Genomic DNA, 20,450 nt, shown 5'->3' with positions numbered 1-20,450 from the left:
AAACAAAAGAAATGCTTTTAAAACTGGTCATGTACTTCCTGTAAGAAACACTGATGCTGAAGCTCCGTACGTATGCAATCGGAGCAATCGCTTCTGGGAGCTGTGTGGGCTACCTGCTGGTTGGCATTACTAACCAAACCAGCTTTCTTATTTCCCTTCCGCTAAGTTCATATTGTACAAATGCATTTTGGTTAGTTACAAGGGGTTTCCATCAAGGCCTCTCCTCCTTTTGTCTCTGCTTGGTCCCGCCTCCCAGCAGCCATGTGCAGGTAACAGAGCAGGTGAAGTCACCCAGCGCTGCTGGGGATGGCAGATGGAGCCACCACCCAACACCTCGCTGCTTCGGGAGCACGAAAGGCACATGGGCACTGAAAGCACCTGTCTGGACTTCAAACATTAGCATTTAACAAAGAACCTTACATACTTTCACAGCTTTATTATATTAAAAATTCCTTTAGCAAAATGAAGTGACCTCCACAGTTCCTCTGCACTACATCTAACCAGAGAGCAAAATCAGAAACAGGCATTTTTCTCTCTCTCTCTCAGCCTGGATTACACATGCTGCATTTCTGTAAATTATAAAAACAGATTTGTTACTAAATAGATTTAAGTATATTTGGAGGCTAGCTTTGCCACAGGGAGAAGAGAAGGAAGAGAGCAAAAAATCCAGAGGACAGGGGTTTATTATTCTACATTTCCTATCAGATGTTAAAACACAGAACCACTAGAAAATGTGTGCTGCCAAACCATTCTGCAAATGTGAGTGTTTCTGCATAGTAATTAACATTTTTTTAATATCTACTCTGAATTTCAGATGTGGAAGAATTCAGTCCTGAAAAAGATAAAACATTTCTGGTTGGGTTACACCATATACCCATTTAAAAGAAAGTTTGCTCTATACCAAAAAATGAACACAATCACGCAGTTCACAAAATTGAAAAGGGTATACTTTTTACAAATTACATCATCACCACTTACTAGAATTGTAAAAATGCAGTTACAAAATAGCCACTCTAATTCTATGCTTTAGATATTTCAGAAAACAACTACACTCAGTAAAGACAACGGTGCTACTTTTGGACAGCAATTAAAATTCAGGTGCAAGAAAAAAATTTTTAATTGCCACAGAATATTTGCACATTTTCTTTTCCCAGTCAGTTCCTCCTGGAAAAAGCATGCTGTCATGGTAGGAGCTTTAGAATGGTAATAATGTTAACGCACAAAAAAAATCATATAAAAAGACCTAAAGAGACTCTATATCCTAATATGCACGCCTCTTGATGACAAAAATAGGAGGTTACTATTTTTAAGAACTTAAACTTTTCCAAAAGGGAATACTGTTTTTCAAAAGTTCACAATCTGACAAAACTGTGCTATCTTCTTCTGCAATTAGGAATGGCATTTTGCTTTATAAAAATAATACAATTCTTCTACATGAAAGATGACATTGTCAAAATAGACAAATTACTTCTTTTCAAATAAAAATTATTACAGAACTGTAAATGCTTGTCATCATCCCAATAGCTTCAATAACAGAGTAAAACTTTGTTATTCTACAAAGAGCAAAAGAGATGATAGTAAAATATGACTACTATTAATTTACTTCAGCCCTAAGGATTGTAACCTCAGCATAGTTTTATGAAGATGAGGTGAGTGAGCACTGGATCCCATAGCCTGGGCTCTCACTTAGGCAAGTGACCATGACACAAAGAGGACACAGCATGTACGTCCCTCCTGGGCACCATCTGCTGTAAGCACCTGTTCTTGAGATGTTACTCTGGGGCTGTACCCAGAGCTCTGAGTCTGTGGTTTCCAATTCGATTCTGGTATGGTTGCATTTAGTCCTGCCACATCTTTAGGATGAAAGGATAAAGGCACTTAAGCCGGTTCTACTAAATCAAACAGCATTTAGGGGATGTATTTTGTTATCCCTCAGACAATGTGAAAAGTTAGCACAAAATGCACCAGTACAGACCAACAATCAAGTCAGGCCATGATGAATAAACTCTTCAAAATAGATTAGTTACTGACATTGAAAAATTTAGATATGTGGTTAACAATTTGGTGGCTTTCACCAATCAAGCTTTTCTGTTTAATATTGCCTAAAGCATACTTCAATCTGGTCAACCAGTCTTCAGTCTTTTCGTGGCACTATTCACTTATTGCAACAGCCTCTTTTACACAGTTTTCTCTAAGAATTCCATCACTTATTTGCCTGACTTCCGTGTTAGAGAATGATGAATTTAAGTTAAATAGTTGTCACAGATAGAGAAAAACATCTTGCTATTTTTACTCAAAGTCAGGAGAAAACACAAGTATGTCCCAAATTTGAACTATACCTATATCAATGAATGTGCACTTAAAATTGTAGCAAAATGTTGCATAATGAAGCGGTGACTTGAAACCAATGCCAACAACTTATGAGATGGCAACGGCATCTGGTAAAAAGCTTCTGGTAGAGTTGCCTTAAAAGTGATGCAACACGTCTGGTATAGCACGCACAACAGAGACTAATATTCTACTATGTGATTGCAGGAGAAGTGAAATTAAGCCAATGGTACATGGACTTTCAGCAGCCTCCTCATAAAAACAGAACTGGAGGAAGGTAGTAGAATACTAAATCCTGCTACTTCCACCTGCACGCAGTGATGACGACAGATTATGTGATTTAATATGATGATGTCCTGAAACGGGTACAAGAACATCAGCTCTAGCCTGCTCCTCAACAATTTTCTCCTCTCCACTAAACACAAAACACATACATACTCCTCCAAATACCAAATTTAAGAATATGAACCGCAGCAGGAGAAGTGCCAGAAAATTAGAGAATCAGAAAAAGAACAGAAGACCTTATGGACACTCTCAATATTATACAGTTCCATGACACAAGGAAAACGTATCAGGTGAAATTACCCAGATGGTCCTTGGAAGTGAGCAGCCACCCCAGCTGCAGAAAAATATACACCAACAGCTCCTTGTCGGCTGTCACAAACAAGGCAGTTAGCACACAGCTATGACAACTCCATGTCTCCAGGAGCACTCTCCTGCCCAAATATGTGTCCCCAGCCCCACTCTCCCTGTCCCTCACCACCCTGCCAGGCTACTCCCTGATTGAAATAGAAGAGAAATTCCTTTGGGTTGCTCTCAGGTGCTCTTCAAAGCACTAGCTCTGAAGATTTACTTAAGCCAAAGCCAAATATGAGTAACAAAGACAACCTCAAGAAGTAATTCTCAACACTGAAGCAACCTTTTCCTCAGTTTGTAGCACCCGAAGAGGGACAGTTAAGGAAAATAAATACCACTCCAGGATGTTTTTCTTCAATTGCAACATATGAACAACGTATGCAGGATATGATTTTAGTTTCCACTCTGTTCTGTCTCAATACATTGGTAAGAAAAAGAAACTGCTGTCAGAGAAAGGCTAATTGCAAGCAAACTAACAGCTCTCTGGGGAAATCTAAAGCCATCAGAATTGCTGGTTTATATCCACCTTTTACCCCCCAAAGATCAGCTGTGCAAATACATCTGTTCTGAAGCAGATACTTTTTACACACCGATTTCCTTTCCAACTACAATATATGAGAGAGATATATTTGGCAGCTGTCTTGGACCAAAAGTACATTCAAGCCAGCGTTATAAAATTTATTCTTTTTCTCAACTGTAATACTGAGCTCCCAAGCATGGCAAAAAGCTTTTGTTAGCTATGCTCAAAAATTCCAGAGACAGATTAGCCACATACTTATGCCCACAAACAGAGACAGCATGGGAAACACAGATATACATGACAGGTCTTCCTGGGCTGGGTTATGATAAAAGAATAGTGCAGGAGTTAAAGGCAGGTTTACATTGAAATCAATGTGAAGATGTTTCAGAGGACATATAAACTTGATTTAGAGAGAACTCTTCTAGAAATTCAAATTGTGAGATTCACTGAATCTCCTTATCTAGTTTAGGACTAGATAAGGCAAGAAAGCAATTCATACAGGCTTTACTGTTTATTCAAGGCTTAATTAGAATTTGGCTATTAACTCTGACCATCTGATAGAGTTTGGCTATAAAGCCCGAGGCAAAGATTATGATCTAATGGACCACAGTCAATTGCTGACATTTTATTTAAGTTTACTTATGCTCAAACCACATTTTTAACTGCAAACACAACTAAAACCACACAGTGGGAAAGTCAGGATAGAGAATTCTTGTTTTACTTATACTGAAGCTATTTTATTTACCTGGACTAAAGCGTAAGAACATGTTTGAAAAACCACACACACAAAACTTGAATTCAAATTATTTTGGTGCTATTAGGCTAGTAATGTTTTTCACAAAATATTTGTGATTACATGGAAATTTATGATTTATTAGGCTTTCAAAACAACTGATAATTGTGAAGTTGAACCTCTGTTCAAGCTCAAGTCTGCCTGATAAATAAATTGAACTGACACTCCAGCATGGCTTTCACAATCTTTTGCTAATTTAGACAAGAGTAGTGTGAAATCCAACTGACTGCCTGGCTTTGCCTCCCGTGAGGTCCTCATAAGGCTTTCTATCAGCTGGTTATCTGGATGGGCAGCCTGTTATTTGGAAATTTTATGAGGAAGTAATTGATTCATCAATAAACAGAATTTTTAGATTAACGTTTACTGCCTTACACAACTACAACATATTCCTTGATATCACTTTCTGCAGCAGATCCCTCTCTGGATGGTGTCCTGGAAACTACAGTCCAACCCCCCCGCCCCGTTTGCCACATGGTCCCAAGGCGACAAGGCAAAGCAAGAACTGGACCCGCTCATTGTCGGGAGTGACTTTCCCTGCTGACCTGGGCTGTAATTCATTTCCTGCAGCTGCAAACGATGTCAGACAGTCCCACAGGCAGCACTTTGGCTCAGAGCCACGGGTGGAGATCCTTTTTACTTACACATGGCCCATGCTTCCCTTGCTCGCAGTCTCAGAACAGCAAATCCTCCCCTTCTACAGCCTCTCTCTGCTTGTGAGCAAAAAATTGCTGCCCAAGTCACCCTTCTTTTCTCCCACTACAAACAGGAAGCTCATCTTCATTTTTTCAAACTGGATTCCCATTTTACTCAATCAAATTCTGCTGCTGCTGCTATCCAGAGCTTCCTCTTCCTACATAACAGTATTTGGACTCAATATGGAAACACTCCACTTTCTCAATCATAACTTTCAAAGCTCTCAGTCATACATGAGACGTTTTACCTTTCTTCCCTTCCCCTTTCATCTAATATTAATATTCTGAATATAAGTTCTCCAGTTGTGCAAGAGCAAGCTTACTTAATGTAAAAAAATCACAACTTGTTTTACCGCACTCCGTGGCCTCAACTACCTCTCTTTTCTGGGGAAATATCTCTAGATCACCCGTGCAATTATTTTTTTCTTAATTCCTGAATACGAGGTCCCCACACCAATTCAAGAGCTCTGACACCTGCCCCAAACCACTCCTTTCCATCTTGTGAGTGTAGAAAAGGGCTTACTACACAGGTCTTTAAACAAATTTGTCAACCTCTCTCGGACAGTGTCAGCCATTCAAGCCTCCTTATTATGGTAGTTCATTGAGAGAGACAACAGTTCAAAAAAGAGAGAGACTTCTGAAATAACGTTTTTCTGTTTATGGCACCAGTCAGGACAGTATCCTGAGAGTAAAATCAAAAGCCAGTATTTGGTATTGCAGTGTGTGATATGTTCCAATGTTACAAAGACAACACCTTCCAGATCTGACCAAACCTATACAGACTCCTGGATTGTAAGGATGTATGAAACACGAACACATTGTACCTCCAGGTAAACAAAAGATCTCTGTAGCCAAGTTTTGAACTAAACAGCCAGTAATACGAACTACCAGTTAGACATGGTTCCAAAAACACACAGAGCTTTAAAGAAGGCATGTAAATGTAAGCTTCATGAGCAAGGCTTCTTGCAGCCTTTGTAACTCTCTCAACAGCAGCATCTACAGAAGGAATATGATGGACTACCACAGATTCTTCAGAAGTACTCATGAAATTGGAAGAGACAGTGCACTTGTGATTTAACAGGAAAGATATTAATAAAAATTTTTAAATACCTGCCAATATTTCTGAGTTCACAAGTTCAATTTTGTTGCACTGAATCCTGTCCCCTGCCCTTTACCCAAAGCTCTGTGACTATGTAAATGCCCTGAAAGCAAAGGAAGAAGAACTGCACGTATACAAAGGATGTATCACAGCATGAAAATAAACCCTTGTTAAAAAAACAGAGAAGCACCAAATAAAAAAACCAGGAACATTCTTTTTCTCCCCACACCCAATAACATGTGGGGAATCATTGCAAAAAAAAATTGCTGCCTTATGTATTACTTGTGAAAAACATGTTCTTTCAAAGCTAGTAATTTATTTTTTGTAGAGTGTACCAACTGTTATTCAACCTCTTCACTACCCACTTGTTTGTCGTCTTCCCCATTATAAAAGGGATTTAGACATTTAAAAATGTACTCATCTTTAAACTGCACAAAGTGATTAAATAACCCAAATAACTTATAAAAATAGGTTTGATATCCAGCAGAGCAAGCAAGAGGTCTGGAACCTGCAATCAACTCTCCCCCTAAATGACTATCCATGTAGTAAATGTCTTTTTTTTTTCTATGTAATGCCTTCCCCATACAAAATGTTTGTTATCTTAACTACTATAATACAAAATTTTAAGATTGAAGATACAGCAAATGCATTGATATTGATTAAATATTTCAAGTAATACATGTTCTCAAAGGACAAGTAACACCCAGACGTGTAGGCAAGTGATGAGAGTCATTTTCTTCTGACGTGAGTTCAAACCAACGTTACCTTTCATGGCTGACAGATAATATGTAGACCAACAAGGAATGACAGAGATCAGCTGTCAGAACTAGTCTTCACTGAACATACTTTTTGCTTTAGTAATCTTTCATTTTACTCTACTTTGGATAATAATTTCAGATTATTCAAGGCATTAAACACTACCCAACATTTCTGTACTCAGTGATGAAAAGTGCTTTTAAACAACTTAAGAATCAGCTGTAAATTTGAAGAGGTTTGCAATTTCAAAACTGTGAAGCTCACTGCACCTCTGATATGCTGCACCTTTGCAACTTGTTTAGTTGGCAAACGATATTGATAAACACTGTTGAAAAGATCAAAACTGTAAAGCCCACAGATACTGAAAGGAGTGCAAAACTCTTCACTTCAACATGCCATTTGTACAGGTTAGGCACTCAACATCCAAGCAGCTACCACCACCACTTCTGAGGGTGATCACCTCCTTTTCCTTCAGAATTACATAAAACCTCTCTTGCCCTGAGCCTCTCACAACAGCTTGCGATGCCCAGCATGCACAAACTCCAGACTCATGTCCTACTGCATGTGGCTTAGCCCATGAACTGTACAGAATTACTCAGACCTGATGCTCACGCTGTGAGCCTGACATATTTCACATATTTTCAGACCTAAAAATTCCAGAGGGCAATATCCTAATTTGTTGAATCATTCAAAAACTCTGAAAGTTTTACTGAATTATGGTAAAAAAAAATAAATCCATATTTAAAAGACTGAAGTTGCAGAATCGAGCACTAGAAATCTAGGAAATACAATATATAAGAGTTGCCCACCCAAGTACACGGACTTAAATTATATTTATTTATTTTTAGAAAGTCATACCTCAATCAATGACCACAATGAATACTTCTGAGAAGATCACCTAACTGTTTTACCATTCTTCTGATTAGCATGTTCCCCAATGCTGTACTTAGAGATCTTCCATCAAATGCAGCACTAGAGAAGGAATAATTGTTTTGTGGGATTGACTGAGGTACTTTTCACTATGGGGGAAAAATAAAATCAAAGCATTCCACTAATGTTGCTTAATTTTTGTAACCCTCTGTGTAATGAACGCTATCAACCTCTTTCAAGCAACAGAAAGTTGAGGTAGAGACTGAAGTCAAATGTATCCAGTGTTTTCAAGTACTGAGTCCAAAGTTGTTCAGTTTTGTGGTTCTTTTTTTTTCCCCTCCCCAGATTACTTAGCATTATATATTAGTTTGCATGTTCAAGACAGTTCACACTGACTTCAGGGACAGTCACATGCACGGGAAACTTTACAAATCAAACATCCAGCTCCTAAAGCCTGACACTCAGTAATGTGGGAATAAACAATTGGCAGCTGCTTCTTATCAGCTGGGGTTTGGATGGCTTGCCATAACATCCCACAGGAAGCCTGTGCCAGAGGCAGGGACAGAAGTCATTTCTGAGGTTGCATTCAACCCTGCAAATCATGCTTGTTCTAGCGATGGCCTTTTCCTCTTCAGTCTCCATGATTAATATAATTAATTAATCCTCTTTATTTCAAAGCAACAGGTCAAACAGAAATTAAGTTTATAATGCTCTGCTCCATTTACCCCAAACAAACATTACAGGAAAAAAAAAAAGCAATACAGTTTATGTGAACAGGTTTGATGAATAAAAGCAACCTCTCAAAGACAAAAACAGCTCTGTCTTTCCCTTGGGACTCTGACAGGCTCAGTGTTCTTCATATAGCATGTGTCATCCAGTATAGTCTGCCCCTCCTAAAAAAATTCTATGCATTCAAAGGTAAAGTCTCCCTAGCCTGAAAAGAAATTGAATTTATCAGTTCTGTGAGCGTTGGTAAAAAACCCCCAAACATCCTGTACAACATTTCCATTATTTCACCCCCTAGTCAAAGTAAGAAATGTTTCAGTAATACCTAACTATATTTTCCAATTTTGTCATCAAAACAACTTCAAACTTGCTCTACCCGAACGGTTATAGGTCACAAAATAACAAAAAGAGTATTAAAACTATAAGGCTCGATTCCTCAGACACTCCCCCACCCTCATCACCCTGCATTCAGGAAGTTCCTGCTGTGCCTGCTCCTAATGTAAGAAACACAAAGTCTCCCCACTTTTAGCCAAGCATTTATACAGTGCCTGAAAATACTGGGAATGTGCTAGCTGAGATGGACTGAAAAACTGAAGAATTTGTGGTCATATTTATGAAAAACTTTTCCAAACCAGAATTTTGTGTTTTGGAAAACAAGTCTTCCCCAACACCACTTTCCTGCTTATCCTGTTACTTGCAATAACGAACTTTTTGAAATGCATCTTTTCCCCCAGCATGTGATGAAAAATCTTCTAATGAACTTTTTTTTTCTTTTTTTTTTCTTTTATTAACTCACATTGCTTTCTGCTCACAGGTTGCAAATTCAAATAGTTGCAAATGAAGCAAGCAAGCATTTTCTCTAATAACTATGCTGTGAGCCTGGGAATTTTACTGAGCACAATAAAAGTTTAAAAACTTTCCAGAAATTATCAGATTTTTGTTGCATCCTTCAGGGGCACATTCTGTCATGCATGTGAATGAACAAAGTAAGATTCCAGTGCTTCTCTGGAAAAAAGGATGAATCTGCCACTGCTACACTAGTTAAACTCTCAGTTAAGTAAAATACGGAAGTCCAAATGGCCAGTTCCTGTGTGACAGGGCATACGGATGTGTATGTTTACCTTTTCCAATGCTGAGCCTGACGTTGCCATGACTTCTTAATGCAGGATTTCTCAGAAGCCATTGATGCTATATGTTGGAGGTCCTCTCCTCACCCCCACCTTCCAGCTCACAACAGGTAAAGATTTCCCTGTCATCACAGCTTGATCTAACACAATATAGAACTGTTTACCAACACATAATTTGTGTAAACCTCTTTCCTGTCTTCAGCCAGATTTTCACTGAACACAGAATTGCTGACTGCTTATTTTGGAATAAACAGTGTGGCCACAGGTTGCTAAAAGCATTGTGTTTTATCTAATTAAAAACTAGAAGCTAAGCGAGTGCCAGAACACCGAAGTGCCCGTTTGCGCAGTACTCCCCACTAGCCAAATCTCGTGCTGCTGACGACGACATTTTGTGTCCATCATTTCTTACCTTTGTGGTTAAAAATCCCCTCCATCTCCATGCTGCTGCGAGAGTGAGCGATGCAGAGGGACCCGCAGGGGACCAGGCCTTCTGCAGCTGGGGACCGGTCTGTGGTTCGGACCAGACACCAGTCAGGTTTGTCATGGGGCCTCTCCAGGACCTCCACTGTCTGCCCGCGGCGGATTGTCAGCTCATTACTGTTGCAGGCGGTGAAGTCGTGGATTACCACCGTCAGCTCGCACCCACCAGACAACTGTGAGGGGAAAAACAAGAAGAAGCCAGATGAATGCTCGTTATCAAACCATCCGTCACGCACTGTTACCTATTTAGGATTCCTGGCACGATTCGTATTTTGGATGAGATAGCGAGCTTCTGGGACTTTCCACGTCAAGAAGAGATCATTTCAAAATGAGACAGTTCTGGCGTTTTAGAGCAGATTTCTAACTCTGCTTGTCTCTGCCGATGTTCAAAGCACACTGGTTGTGACAGCGGTGGGTGGAGGATTTAAGCGGTTTTTCTTGCTAGACTGCTCCTTACCCTGAAAGCTAAAGTAGCAGTCACTTCAGAGTATATTTTATGGGTGCTAACTGGCAACAAAAAGCCAGGTTTTACTAGATACATTCATTCATGAGCTATGTTATTTTGCAAATTCAAGGCAGAAAAAGGGACCTTTTCTGAATGAGTTTACTGCCTTCTCATCCAGGACACACCATATATAATTATAAAAATCAGCATAAAGTTCTTCACATAAGATTCCCAAATGCTTAACTATTTGCCAGACTACCCACAAGGGCTTACAACTTTCACATTTTTGCCGATTCTCCAAATAAAAACACACACACTTGAATTAAAAGCATGAAAGCTCAGGGTTTTCCTCCCCCTCTTTGAAACACTTCATTAGAATTACTTTGCCTAAGCTTCAGTTTCCTCTCTTTGATTGTTTCATCTACTTTGATGTGAAATGAAAATTATCATCAGAACTTTGCAAAGTTCCCAAGATTGCTCAGTGCCAGAGCACCAATCCAACTTCAGCAAACAGCCCAGGAATTCCTTCTCCTTCCATGTGGCGATGGCATTCCAGGCAACTTCAGCTTTTTATATGTGAATAGTTCTATAGTTAGACTGCTTCAGAGCAGCGCCTGTATCAGATCTCAGGTGATATTAAACTCCTGTGAATTCAGTAATATTGGACCATGTCAGTAAACCCCTTCAGCCCAGAAAGGCAATCCTGCAATGCTCTATGCTGACAAAGGAGGACAAATAACCTGTGAGAGTTCCATCTGCAGCAATTATAAAAGCATGTACACTACACCAACATACTGCACGGTTCCTGCCTCATTATTTTTGACTATTAAATTGAGGCTCTGTGGCTGCCAGCAATATCCCATGAGCTTTAGGAAAAGGAGATAAGAGACTGCATTGTTACTTATTTATTAGTTTTCATTACAAGCCTGGAACTGAAGCACCAGACAGAAACTTTTCTAGGGTAACGCTATTTGTTACCACGCAAGAATTTTAGAGCAAACGACAAAACCAGCAAAACCCCAGTAAAACTCAAAGGCTAATTCCAACCTCCTCTTCCTCAAGCCTGCAACAAATGACAGGACATAACTCCAAGCAGATGGTCTGCAGTAACTCCAGAGCTTTCCCATGGCATCTGCCTGCTAATCTCACTGGCTACCCCTGTGTGTGTGTACACACAGATAAGAAAAAGTTTTCTTGGGGGACTGCAGGAGCCAAGAAGGGCAGGAAACCCTCATACATCTAGTGTTTAAGGAAGATAAATCAGGTTGCAACCATTTAGATCCAGGCTAAAAATTAATCACATTGCTTCTACTACATCTCTCCAGACAGTCCCAAAACCCAAATTACAGAGGGGGGTGTACTGCTTCAAAACATGCCACCTCCTCCCTCATTAAAAAGTTTCCTGTTCTCTTACACTCTCCATATTATATTAGTTTTTAGTCCATGCAAAACTGTGCCAAAGGGGAAAAAGTAAAGAGCTTTCCCTTGTTTTCTGGTATTGATTTATGTTACAGCCTTCTTCAGACAAACTCAGAAACAATTGAAACCATCTGTATGCCTGATGGGAACTAACAAAAAAGCTGATGAAGTATGACTTCATAAGGTGTCCAATACAGACCAAATTTTTCTCAGGAGAGTCCATATCCCAATCAGTGCAAGCACCAAAGCAGTAAAAAGTTGACACTTTCCAGAAACTGCATCTAGTCTTTGTATTTTTTTCTAAATACCTACAGGAGCATAGCTTTGGTGCTCTGCTTGCTTTCCTGACCCCTCACTTCCTGCAAATAGAGCTTAAAATATATTAATACTTTGTGACTGGTGCAGCAATGGCTAAATCTTTTTGGCTTCAACAGAGATGTTATTTCTTTCCTTCCCCTAATTAAAAAAAAAAATTCTCAGATTTTGTATTCACTAAGTATTTCATATAATATTAAGCTAAAGGAAAAAGCACACAAAGGCTGTCAGTGGCTATGTCAGAAACTATTAAAGCACAAAAAAATCCCAGTCTTTCAGACTGTGTGGGAATCAGATAACCTAGCTGATTAGTATTCCGCTGAAATTCAATATTCATTCACACTTCAGTGCAGTGTGTAAGGCACTTCCCACACACAATTGTTACTTCTACACCATCCTCAAATATGCACTAATGGTGTTAGGTGCAACTTAGTGCAGGACTTCTCCACTAATTTAGATTGAGAGAGGTCCTCCTGCCCCTCTACTCCGCCCTGATGAGACCACATCTGGAATATTGTGTCCAGTTCTGGGCCCCTCAGTTCAAGAAGGACAGAGAACTGCTGGAGAGAGTCCAACGCAGGGCAACAAATGTAATTAAGGGGGTGGAGCGTCTCCCTTATGAGGAAGGGCTGAGGAAGCTGGGTCTCTTTAGCTTGGAGAAGAGGAGACTGAGGGGTCACCTCATTCCTGTTTATAAATATGTAAAGGATGAGTGTCAGGAGGATGGAGCCAGGCTCTTCTCGGTGACAACCAATGATAGGACAAGGGGCATTGGGTACAAACTGGAACACAGAAGGTTCCACTTAAATATGAGAAGAAACTTCTTCTCAGTGAGGGTAACAGAGCACTGGAACAGGCTGCCCAGGGGGGTTGTGGAGTCTCCTACTCTGGAGACATTCAAAACCTGCCTGGACACCTTCCTGTGTAACCCCATCTAGGTGTTCCTGCTCCGGCAGGGGGATTGGACTAGATGATCTTTTGAGGTCCCCTGCAGTCCCTAACATTCTGTGATTCTGTGAAAACCAGTGATGTCCTCTACCCAGCACCCATTTACGTCATCACGCAGAACTGACCAAAAAAGCATTGACCAATTTTCCCCTCTTTTGGGATAACAACCTTTCTTTCTCCCCACAACAATTATGGTTATGAAATGCTGCTTTCCTCTTAGTTTCATTGCTCGTTTTCTCTCCATTACATACTTTCTGAAAGCAGTTTCATCTTTCGCACTGATTAAATGCAGTTGGACAGCAAGGAGTGTCTGTGACTAAGCGCATTGCTCAACAGCTGTTGTTGGACAGCTTTGGCAAGGCTCTCCGGGCTGGCTGGAGGGAAGAGCAAGAGGCACAGCAGAACCAGGAGACTGACTTGCACTGAAGAGCAGAGAGTTACAAACCATCTAAATCCAAATTTAGGCTGAACAAGGGCTTTATATGCTTTATCCATCCTTCTCAAGAAACCCTTTATGTAAACTGAATTAATCATGCATGATAAAAATAAATGAGGCTATGTCTGAAATATGGAAACTGGAGAGGCAGAGACGCGATGAGAAACAAAAGCCAGACAGAAATAGAACCACAGATTAAAAAAGGCGCAAGGTTTAATTAAACAGCTTATCATGGGACATAGTGTCTTGCTGTTGCTGAAATTAATGTTAACCATCTATGTTCATGTCTCTGGGGCCCTTTAATCACTGCTGCTTGTAGAGAGAAAAGAAACCAAAGCCATAACACAAACTCACTGGCTGAATACACTTTAAACGTAGGTTTGCTCGAGTCAGACACCACACCAAGAGTTCATCTGCCACCAGTACCTGGGCAGATCACCACTGACCAGAGTCTTGCCACATACAACGGCCTTTACATCAGGCCAGAACCTCCCCTCAGGACTGCAAATTAAATTTACTGCCCCATGGTAATTTTACATTGAGAAACAAAAGGAAAGAGAGCAGCTAATAAGATTTCTCGGTTATTTCAAGCATGAAAATCTTTAATCCCATTTTAAAATGGAAACAAGTGCACTGTGGGAGGAAAGAAATGGGAGACACACAAAAGTTCTCTCTCAAATAAAGAGTATTTTGCTTTGACCAGGTAGCTGCCCAGACTCAGTTTCTGACTCTGAGAAGAGGCTTATACTCAGAGCCATGTCTGGTTTTTTACTAGCATATTTCTGCTCATGGAAGCCTTTTGTCTTCCGCAGTCTCAGCTGGCAGAACTAAATACTTGGTTGTCTCCTGCTGCTTTAGTCCTTTTTCTGTTTTCCAAAGTACTGCACACAAGTTGAAAGAAGCATGAGAATGAAATAAAATTTCACATAAACAGCAGTACAAAGTGTTACCAGCTGGGCACAAAAGACAATTTGTTAAAAATTAAATATTGCTCCACTGACCACCCAGAGCAGTTACCATGATTCCTGCTATTTAGGATAACACCCTGTGACAGCTCTTCTTCCAAAAGCCCCTCATCTTCTCAGCTGCCAAAATAGTAGTTCGGGTTATTCCATGTTTCTACCAGCTCACTTAATACAAGCATGAAAAGACCTACCAGACCCTACGTTGTTTCCCTCAGCCTCCTGTTTCATTTCCTACCTATCAGATCAAGTTCAAAAGATGATGTTAAAATCAGATCTGAGGCTAGGAACTGTTGAAAGGTGGAACGAATGGGCCAAGTGTCATCTCTTTTATATGTTAGACACCTAAAATACTGGCTACGCAGCTACAGAAGGTGAATAGAAGGAATGCTGTGAAAGGTGAAGGGTGAAATATTTACTGAGAAGGGTACAATAAGACCACTCATTCAGAAAACTGAGATACTTTGACAGACTAGAAGTCTCCCTCTCAAAAAAATTTCCCTCTGGACCCCATTACACCTTCTAGTACTTCATGCTGGGTCAGTGCTAGGGATGTATTTAAGCATGTGTTGCAGTAAGAAAATACACCCCTTGATATCAGAAACAAGCTGGAAAGGAATCTGAAGTTACCTAGTCCACTTCTTTCTCTTCCTCTAGGGCATGATCAACTACATCTACGTGAATCATTTTTATTGCCCTTGAATTCTTCCAACGGCCCACTAATCTACTAAAATTCTGTACTCAAAACTGGATGTGGTATCTAATAGAGGCCTTACAAGTGCTGAGTAAAGAATGAGGACTTTGTGTCCTGCAGCTCAGCATTCTATTTCTATAAGCCAATACAGGGCTGCTTCCCCCACCTTCATAACTGCATCACACTGTGAAAACAACAGCCTGTGAGCCTCTATAGCTTGTAGATCGTCTTCTCAAAAACTGTTCAATACTCTCACTGTTTTCATGACCAGTCAACTATTTCCACCTATTCACATTAGCTCAACATGCTCCTATTAAATTGCATGGTATTTTGCCAATTAATTTCTCCTATTTGCCAAGACGATTCTGAATTCTAACTCAGCTTTCCAATATCATTTTCAGATGACATAAAGCTGTGAAGGATGTCAGCTTTATAAACGTACGGTCTATTGCATCATCCCAGTCACTACTGAAATGCAACAGTGGAGCCAACAATCAGAAGTTAGAATTCTAGCCCAAAAAGCCAAGGTGCAGAAGAAAAAAGCTAATAATGAAGTTATTATCTGTAGTTAAGGCATTTCCACTTATGTCAGAAAACAGGATGCAAGGAAAGCAGCTCATTTGGACAATACTCAACCACCTACCAATAAGACAAAAGATTTTTAGCTCTTTCAAAGTATCTCTGACAAGGTCAGAAAGAGTACTGAATTGTAGATAAAATATTTCTTTCTTGATATTCTCCCTGTATAACAGCTTACACTTCTAACCAAAACATTCATTTTAAAAGAATCAACTGTTTGAACATATAATTGGAGAAAATAAAATAGTGGTTTTACTTGGCTGTTGATTAGTATGACATGTTTGCTATTTGTTGTCTTGTCTTAATCACAATAGTGGATACACATAAACAGAAAAATGCTCAGCAACGGCACAGTAAGTGATACAGTGCTAAACATTTTTACCACTTGATTAACACTATTTAGCATTACTTCATATTTTTACTGTTTCCCAATTTAGAATCCCAGCTCTCTGTGGGACATGCTTCAAATCTGACCGAGGAGTTCCACTGCTCCATCTGGCTAACCACATCAACAGCACCTAAAATCCCTAGAACTGTTTCACCCCCTGTCTGTAAGACATTCATACATATTTCAAGCTTCCAGGCTGACAAAAGAGTCAAACGGACTTCAGCTAAAGAATTTTCAACATTCGAAGTGAAAGATTACTTCAGATTCAGTAAGAGTGCTAAGATATCACAGAGATTTCACTGGCCTTCTGCCTATTACTGTTCATTAATAACTTTTATTTTGTATTTTTAAACATTTTAAAAATCTTATCTTATTAACATATTTAACTATTCAAAACATATAATACAAACATTAAAAAAGCTATTCTGCTAATTTTTAAAAAGTGCACAAACAGTACATTTCTTCCTTGGACATACAATACATAGAACAGCTGACTTCCACGGAGTCTCCTAGTTTTCCATTTGTTTTGTTGGGTTTTTTTGTCAAAGAAAATTCCAACAAAAACTTTATAAACTAACGTGAGAACTCAAAACAACTTTCAAAACAACAGTATGCTTGCTTACCAACTTTAAAGCTAAATTTGTCAGGAAAATATTTAAAAGCCTCCTCCGTTCCTCCTTCCTTTAACTCCTGTTGAACAGGTTGTAGGCAAGACTCCTCTTATGTCAGACTGGAAGACAATCCTGAGGGCATTTTACTTGGCCAACTTGTTTAGTGATTCTCACACAATGCACAGAATATTACAGAAGGGGCAACAGGAGACAATCCCTGTTATTCCCCATGAACAGCTGAAGAGGGGCAATGGTTATGCAGGGCAGAAACAGATGCATCACCTCTGCTGGAACTAAAGCACAACCCAGCCAGGCTGCACAAATACAGCTTGACAGCTCATCCCACTATCAGGTCAAAAATCAGAGAGAGCATGTCTGCTAGTTTACACAACAGTTTTTGTAAATCCCTAAATAGCTAAGTAAGAATGCAAAGAATAAAACAGCAAAACAAGAGTCATCAAAAGACTATTTTTTTCCTCTAACCAACCATCTTTCCCACAGATATCCTTAGAAGAAACCACCACCAAAATTACAGACCAACTTCAGTGCAAATGCACAAGGTCAATACATAGGCTATTTTTGACAAATACAAGAGTAACTCCAAGCACCTTATACTTCCCTTCTTTTGCCCTCCTCTTCTTTACATGGAAAAATTAAAACCATAGAGTTTAAGTGACATGCAAAAATACAGAAAACTAACTCTCTTTTAGATGATTATGGGAATGGTCAAAATATTACACTAAGAACCTATTCATGTATCACCCCTGTAATATGTTATTTACCTGTGTAGTTTGAATGGTTCATCAGAACAATTTTACCCAATGAGGTAACAGGCCAGAAATCCCTAACCATGTTTTCAGGTAATTTGCTATGCAGCTTCTATGTTTTAAATCACTTTTTTGTTTGACAAACTTCTATTATTTATCTCTATTTCCCTCCAAGGTCCTAATGCTTCTTCTCACTTGCCATAAATCTTTCAATTCCAAAGTGACAGACACATGTTTCATCTGAGAATTTTTACTCTTTCAGTGTCTATTTATATTCCCCCATCCTTATGGGATAACCTAGCCAGAAGCTGTAGGCAGAGATGGAGAAAAAGAAACACTAGCACTAGTATCATATGATAGTGTTGTGGGTTACTCCTCTTTAATATGGTGATTTCCATCAGCTCTCATGCAGAAAGTGAACTCTCTGACCCATAAACACTGAATGGTGTTTTTCTTTCACAAAACTAACTGTGTGGCCACTACCAACCTCAAGCTAATACAGAAAGCAGATGGTATACTTTCAGAAAGGCTGAGACCAACATCAAGAAAAAATTCTGTGCACAAGTATCAACCTTTATGGATAATAAACCTTTATGGAAAAGAAGACGTTATTTTTAAACTGGGTCAAAGCTTTCAGCAACCTGCAGAAGAGAGGGGACCAAAATGGTTTCAGTTTGGAACAAACAATTCCTTCATGACCTCTTAGATTTAAACGATCACCCTTGCTCCCCCATGGTATCAAGCTATTTCCTCTCTTGCATACAGCTAAAGAGATTGAATATTTCCACACCTCCCCTCTGAAGGTACTAAAGACTAATCTCAGGTGCTCACTTACACTAATGGATGAATCATTTGCTGTCAGAATAGAGCAACACTGGGAAGCTTACCTTATCGCTGTCTAGCGTGTTCTGTGAGGTTCGTGAGGCAATTGAAATAGTATCAGGTTGGCTGCTACCATCTCCCTGACTGTCCAGGTCCTCGCCATCTCTGCAAATAATTCAGTGTTCAATGTTAGCACTGTGTTTGTAGCATGTTAGTTCCCTACTCGCAACTCTAAAGGAGAGACACCCAGACGTGACGCCAGCCAAACTAGCTGATGCAAAAAATCAAATATTCAGCACTTAATACTTCGTTTGATGCTTCAAGAGAAGAGATTTGTTTGCACAGGGTCTGCATTGTGCAGAATTAAGGCAGCAACCAACCAGCCAGAACTACGGCAAGAAACTTGTGCAGCCCCTTAGCCAAAGTTAGCAAGCAGAATGCTCAGTCACACATGTTAAGCTTTGCAAAAGGAAACCAAGGACCTGAATGACACATGCAGAATTGTAAAAATCTAAAATGTAAAAATGTACAGCTATCCTGTACTGCTGTTCTGAATCTCTTCTGCCATGGCTGAATGTACACAAGTCAGGGACTGTTCAGAGCAGAAATCTCAAGAAATTAAGCACTGCAGGAAACTGGAAATTAATTATAAGATAAAGCTGGCCAAAATGACTCCTGCTTTTGTCCAATTCACTGAAAGTCATTAGAAATTCAACACCACAGAGGAAAGAGGGCTGTTGTGTACTTAAGAGATCTGTGATTATTTTAAATACTACTTACCTTCTTCCTTTCTGTTTTGTTGTTGGTGCGGTTTTGGGGATATGGATCGGCTCTTTCAATGCTCCTTTCAGATGAATGGTCCTTTCTTGTATCACTTCCCGGATGTGTTTGATCCAGTCCTGTTTATTCTCTATACTGGATGCCTTTGATATGCAAAAGAAACAAACCCCCCACAATGGACTATTATAGCTGAGAAGATCCACATACACAGTCAGCAAATAAAGAGGAAGGCATAAAGAATGACTTTGTGAATCACTTTTGAAAACTTGAACAGAGAAAAGGAAACTCAGGGTAGTCTTCATATTGAATCGCCAACACTACTTTATACTTCTCAACATACTTAACACTGTTCATTCAAAAAAAATTTTAGATACAGATTCTTCTTTTATAACGTGAAGGCTGAAGCCCTGTATGCATCTCATGTGAGACAGAGTGGACTGCCTTACTTAAAGAATTCCAGTAATAACACCTTGAATGTTGGCATTCTAAACTCATGTTGTATTTTTAAGTAAATTCTAACTTTATATAATAATCTACTAACACGGAAAGAAAAATGAACTTATTTTGCAACACACAGACTTCCACAACACATTTCATGTATTGGTCTTCTCACTTTTGAAACATACCTGGAAGCAGAAAACTAATTTAGGGACTGTATTTCTAATAACTGCCTCCAATTTATCACCTATATTTTTGAGATACCCTGGAAAAGACTTGACACTCAGCTGCCCAACCTGTAATCTGATTATTTAAACCAATTTAACCCTTCACCTGAAATGCTATTAAATATAAACATTACTGCAGATCTAAAAAAATAACTTCCTACTTATCTTAATTGCTGTCTCCCCAAATAATTGGCTTCAAATACATTATAAATATTCAACATACTATACATATTTAATAATCAGGGATTCTAAAGGGATGAATAAAGTTGCAGTAACAGATGAAGTCAGGAAGAAGATATTTGTTTTCTTTTACAAACAAAAACATTTAGAAAAGAAGCCAAACAGAAAGTTAAATCTTTTATTTATGTTTTCATGGAATCTACTTATTTACTTACTGAACTAAGGAAGTGCTAGTTGCCCACCTTCAAAAAGAAATAAGCAAAAAAAAATAAACAAAATTGTTGAAACGCTAAAGCTTCATATACCATACAATTTATCTAAATTTTCTATGCTCTAAGTAAAGAAGAGAATCAGAACACCTTAAAGTGATCTTAGGTAGAGAGCCCTTAAACAGAGCCATTTCTATGGCTCT

The 20,450-nt window shown here is 39.2% G+C and overlaps 1 protein-coding gene across 8 annotated transcripts in view; it reads right to left on the bottom strand.

Annotated features, from left to right (window-relative positions):
• The window catches only part of TRIO (trio Rho guanine nucleotide exchange factor), a 256,340-nt gene that overhangs the window by 60,088 nt on the left and 175,802 nt on the right, over window positions 1–20,450 (bottom strand). For 5 of the 8 annotated variants that reach the window (XM_082046525.1, XM_082046524.1, XM_082046521.1 and 2 more), the window contains 3 exons: window positions 19,194–19,336; window positions 18,479–18,578; window positions 9,957–10,200 (listed from right to left, as the gene is read on the bottom strand). In XM_082046525.1, the coding sequence (XP_081902651.1) occupies window positions 9,957–10,200; window positions 18,479–18,578; window positions 19,194–19,336 (487 nt within the window). Of the gene's footprint in view, window positions 1–9,956; window positions 10,201–10,230; window positions 10,493–18,478; window positions 18,579–19,193; window positions 19,337–20,450 lie in introns of those variants that run through there. The other 3 variants (XM_082046526.1, XM_082046528.1, XM_082046527.1) reach the window with 3 other exon arrangements.

Source organism: Streptopelia decaocto, assembly GCF_964273445.1.
Source record: "Streptopelia decaocto genome assembly, chromosome: 2".
NCBI lineage: Eukaryota > Metazoa > Chordata > Aves > Columbiformes > Columbidae > Streptopelia > Streptopelia decaocto.
Note: the sequence above shows the minus strand (reverse complement) of the source record. Positions and strands in the feature narration are given on the sequence as shown.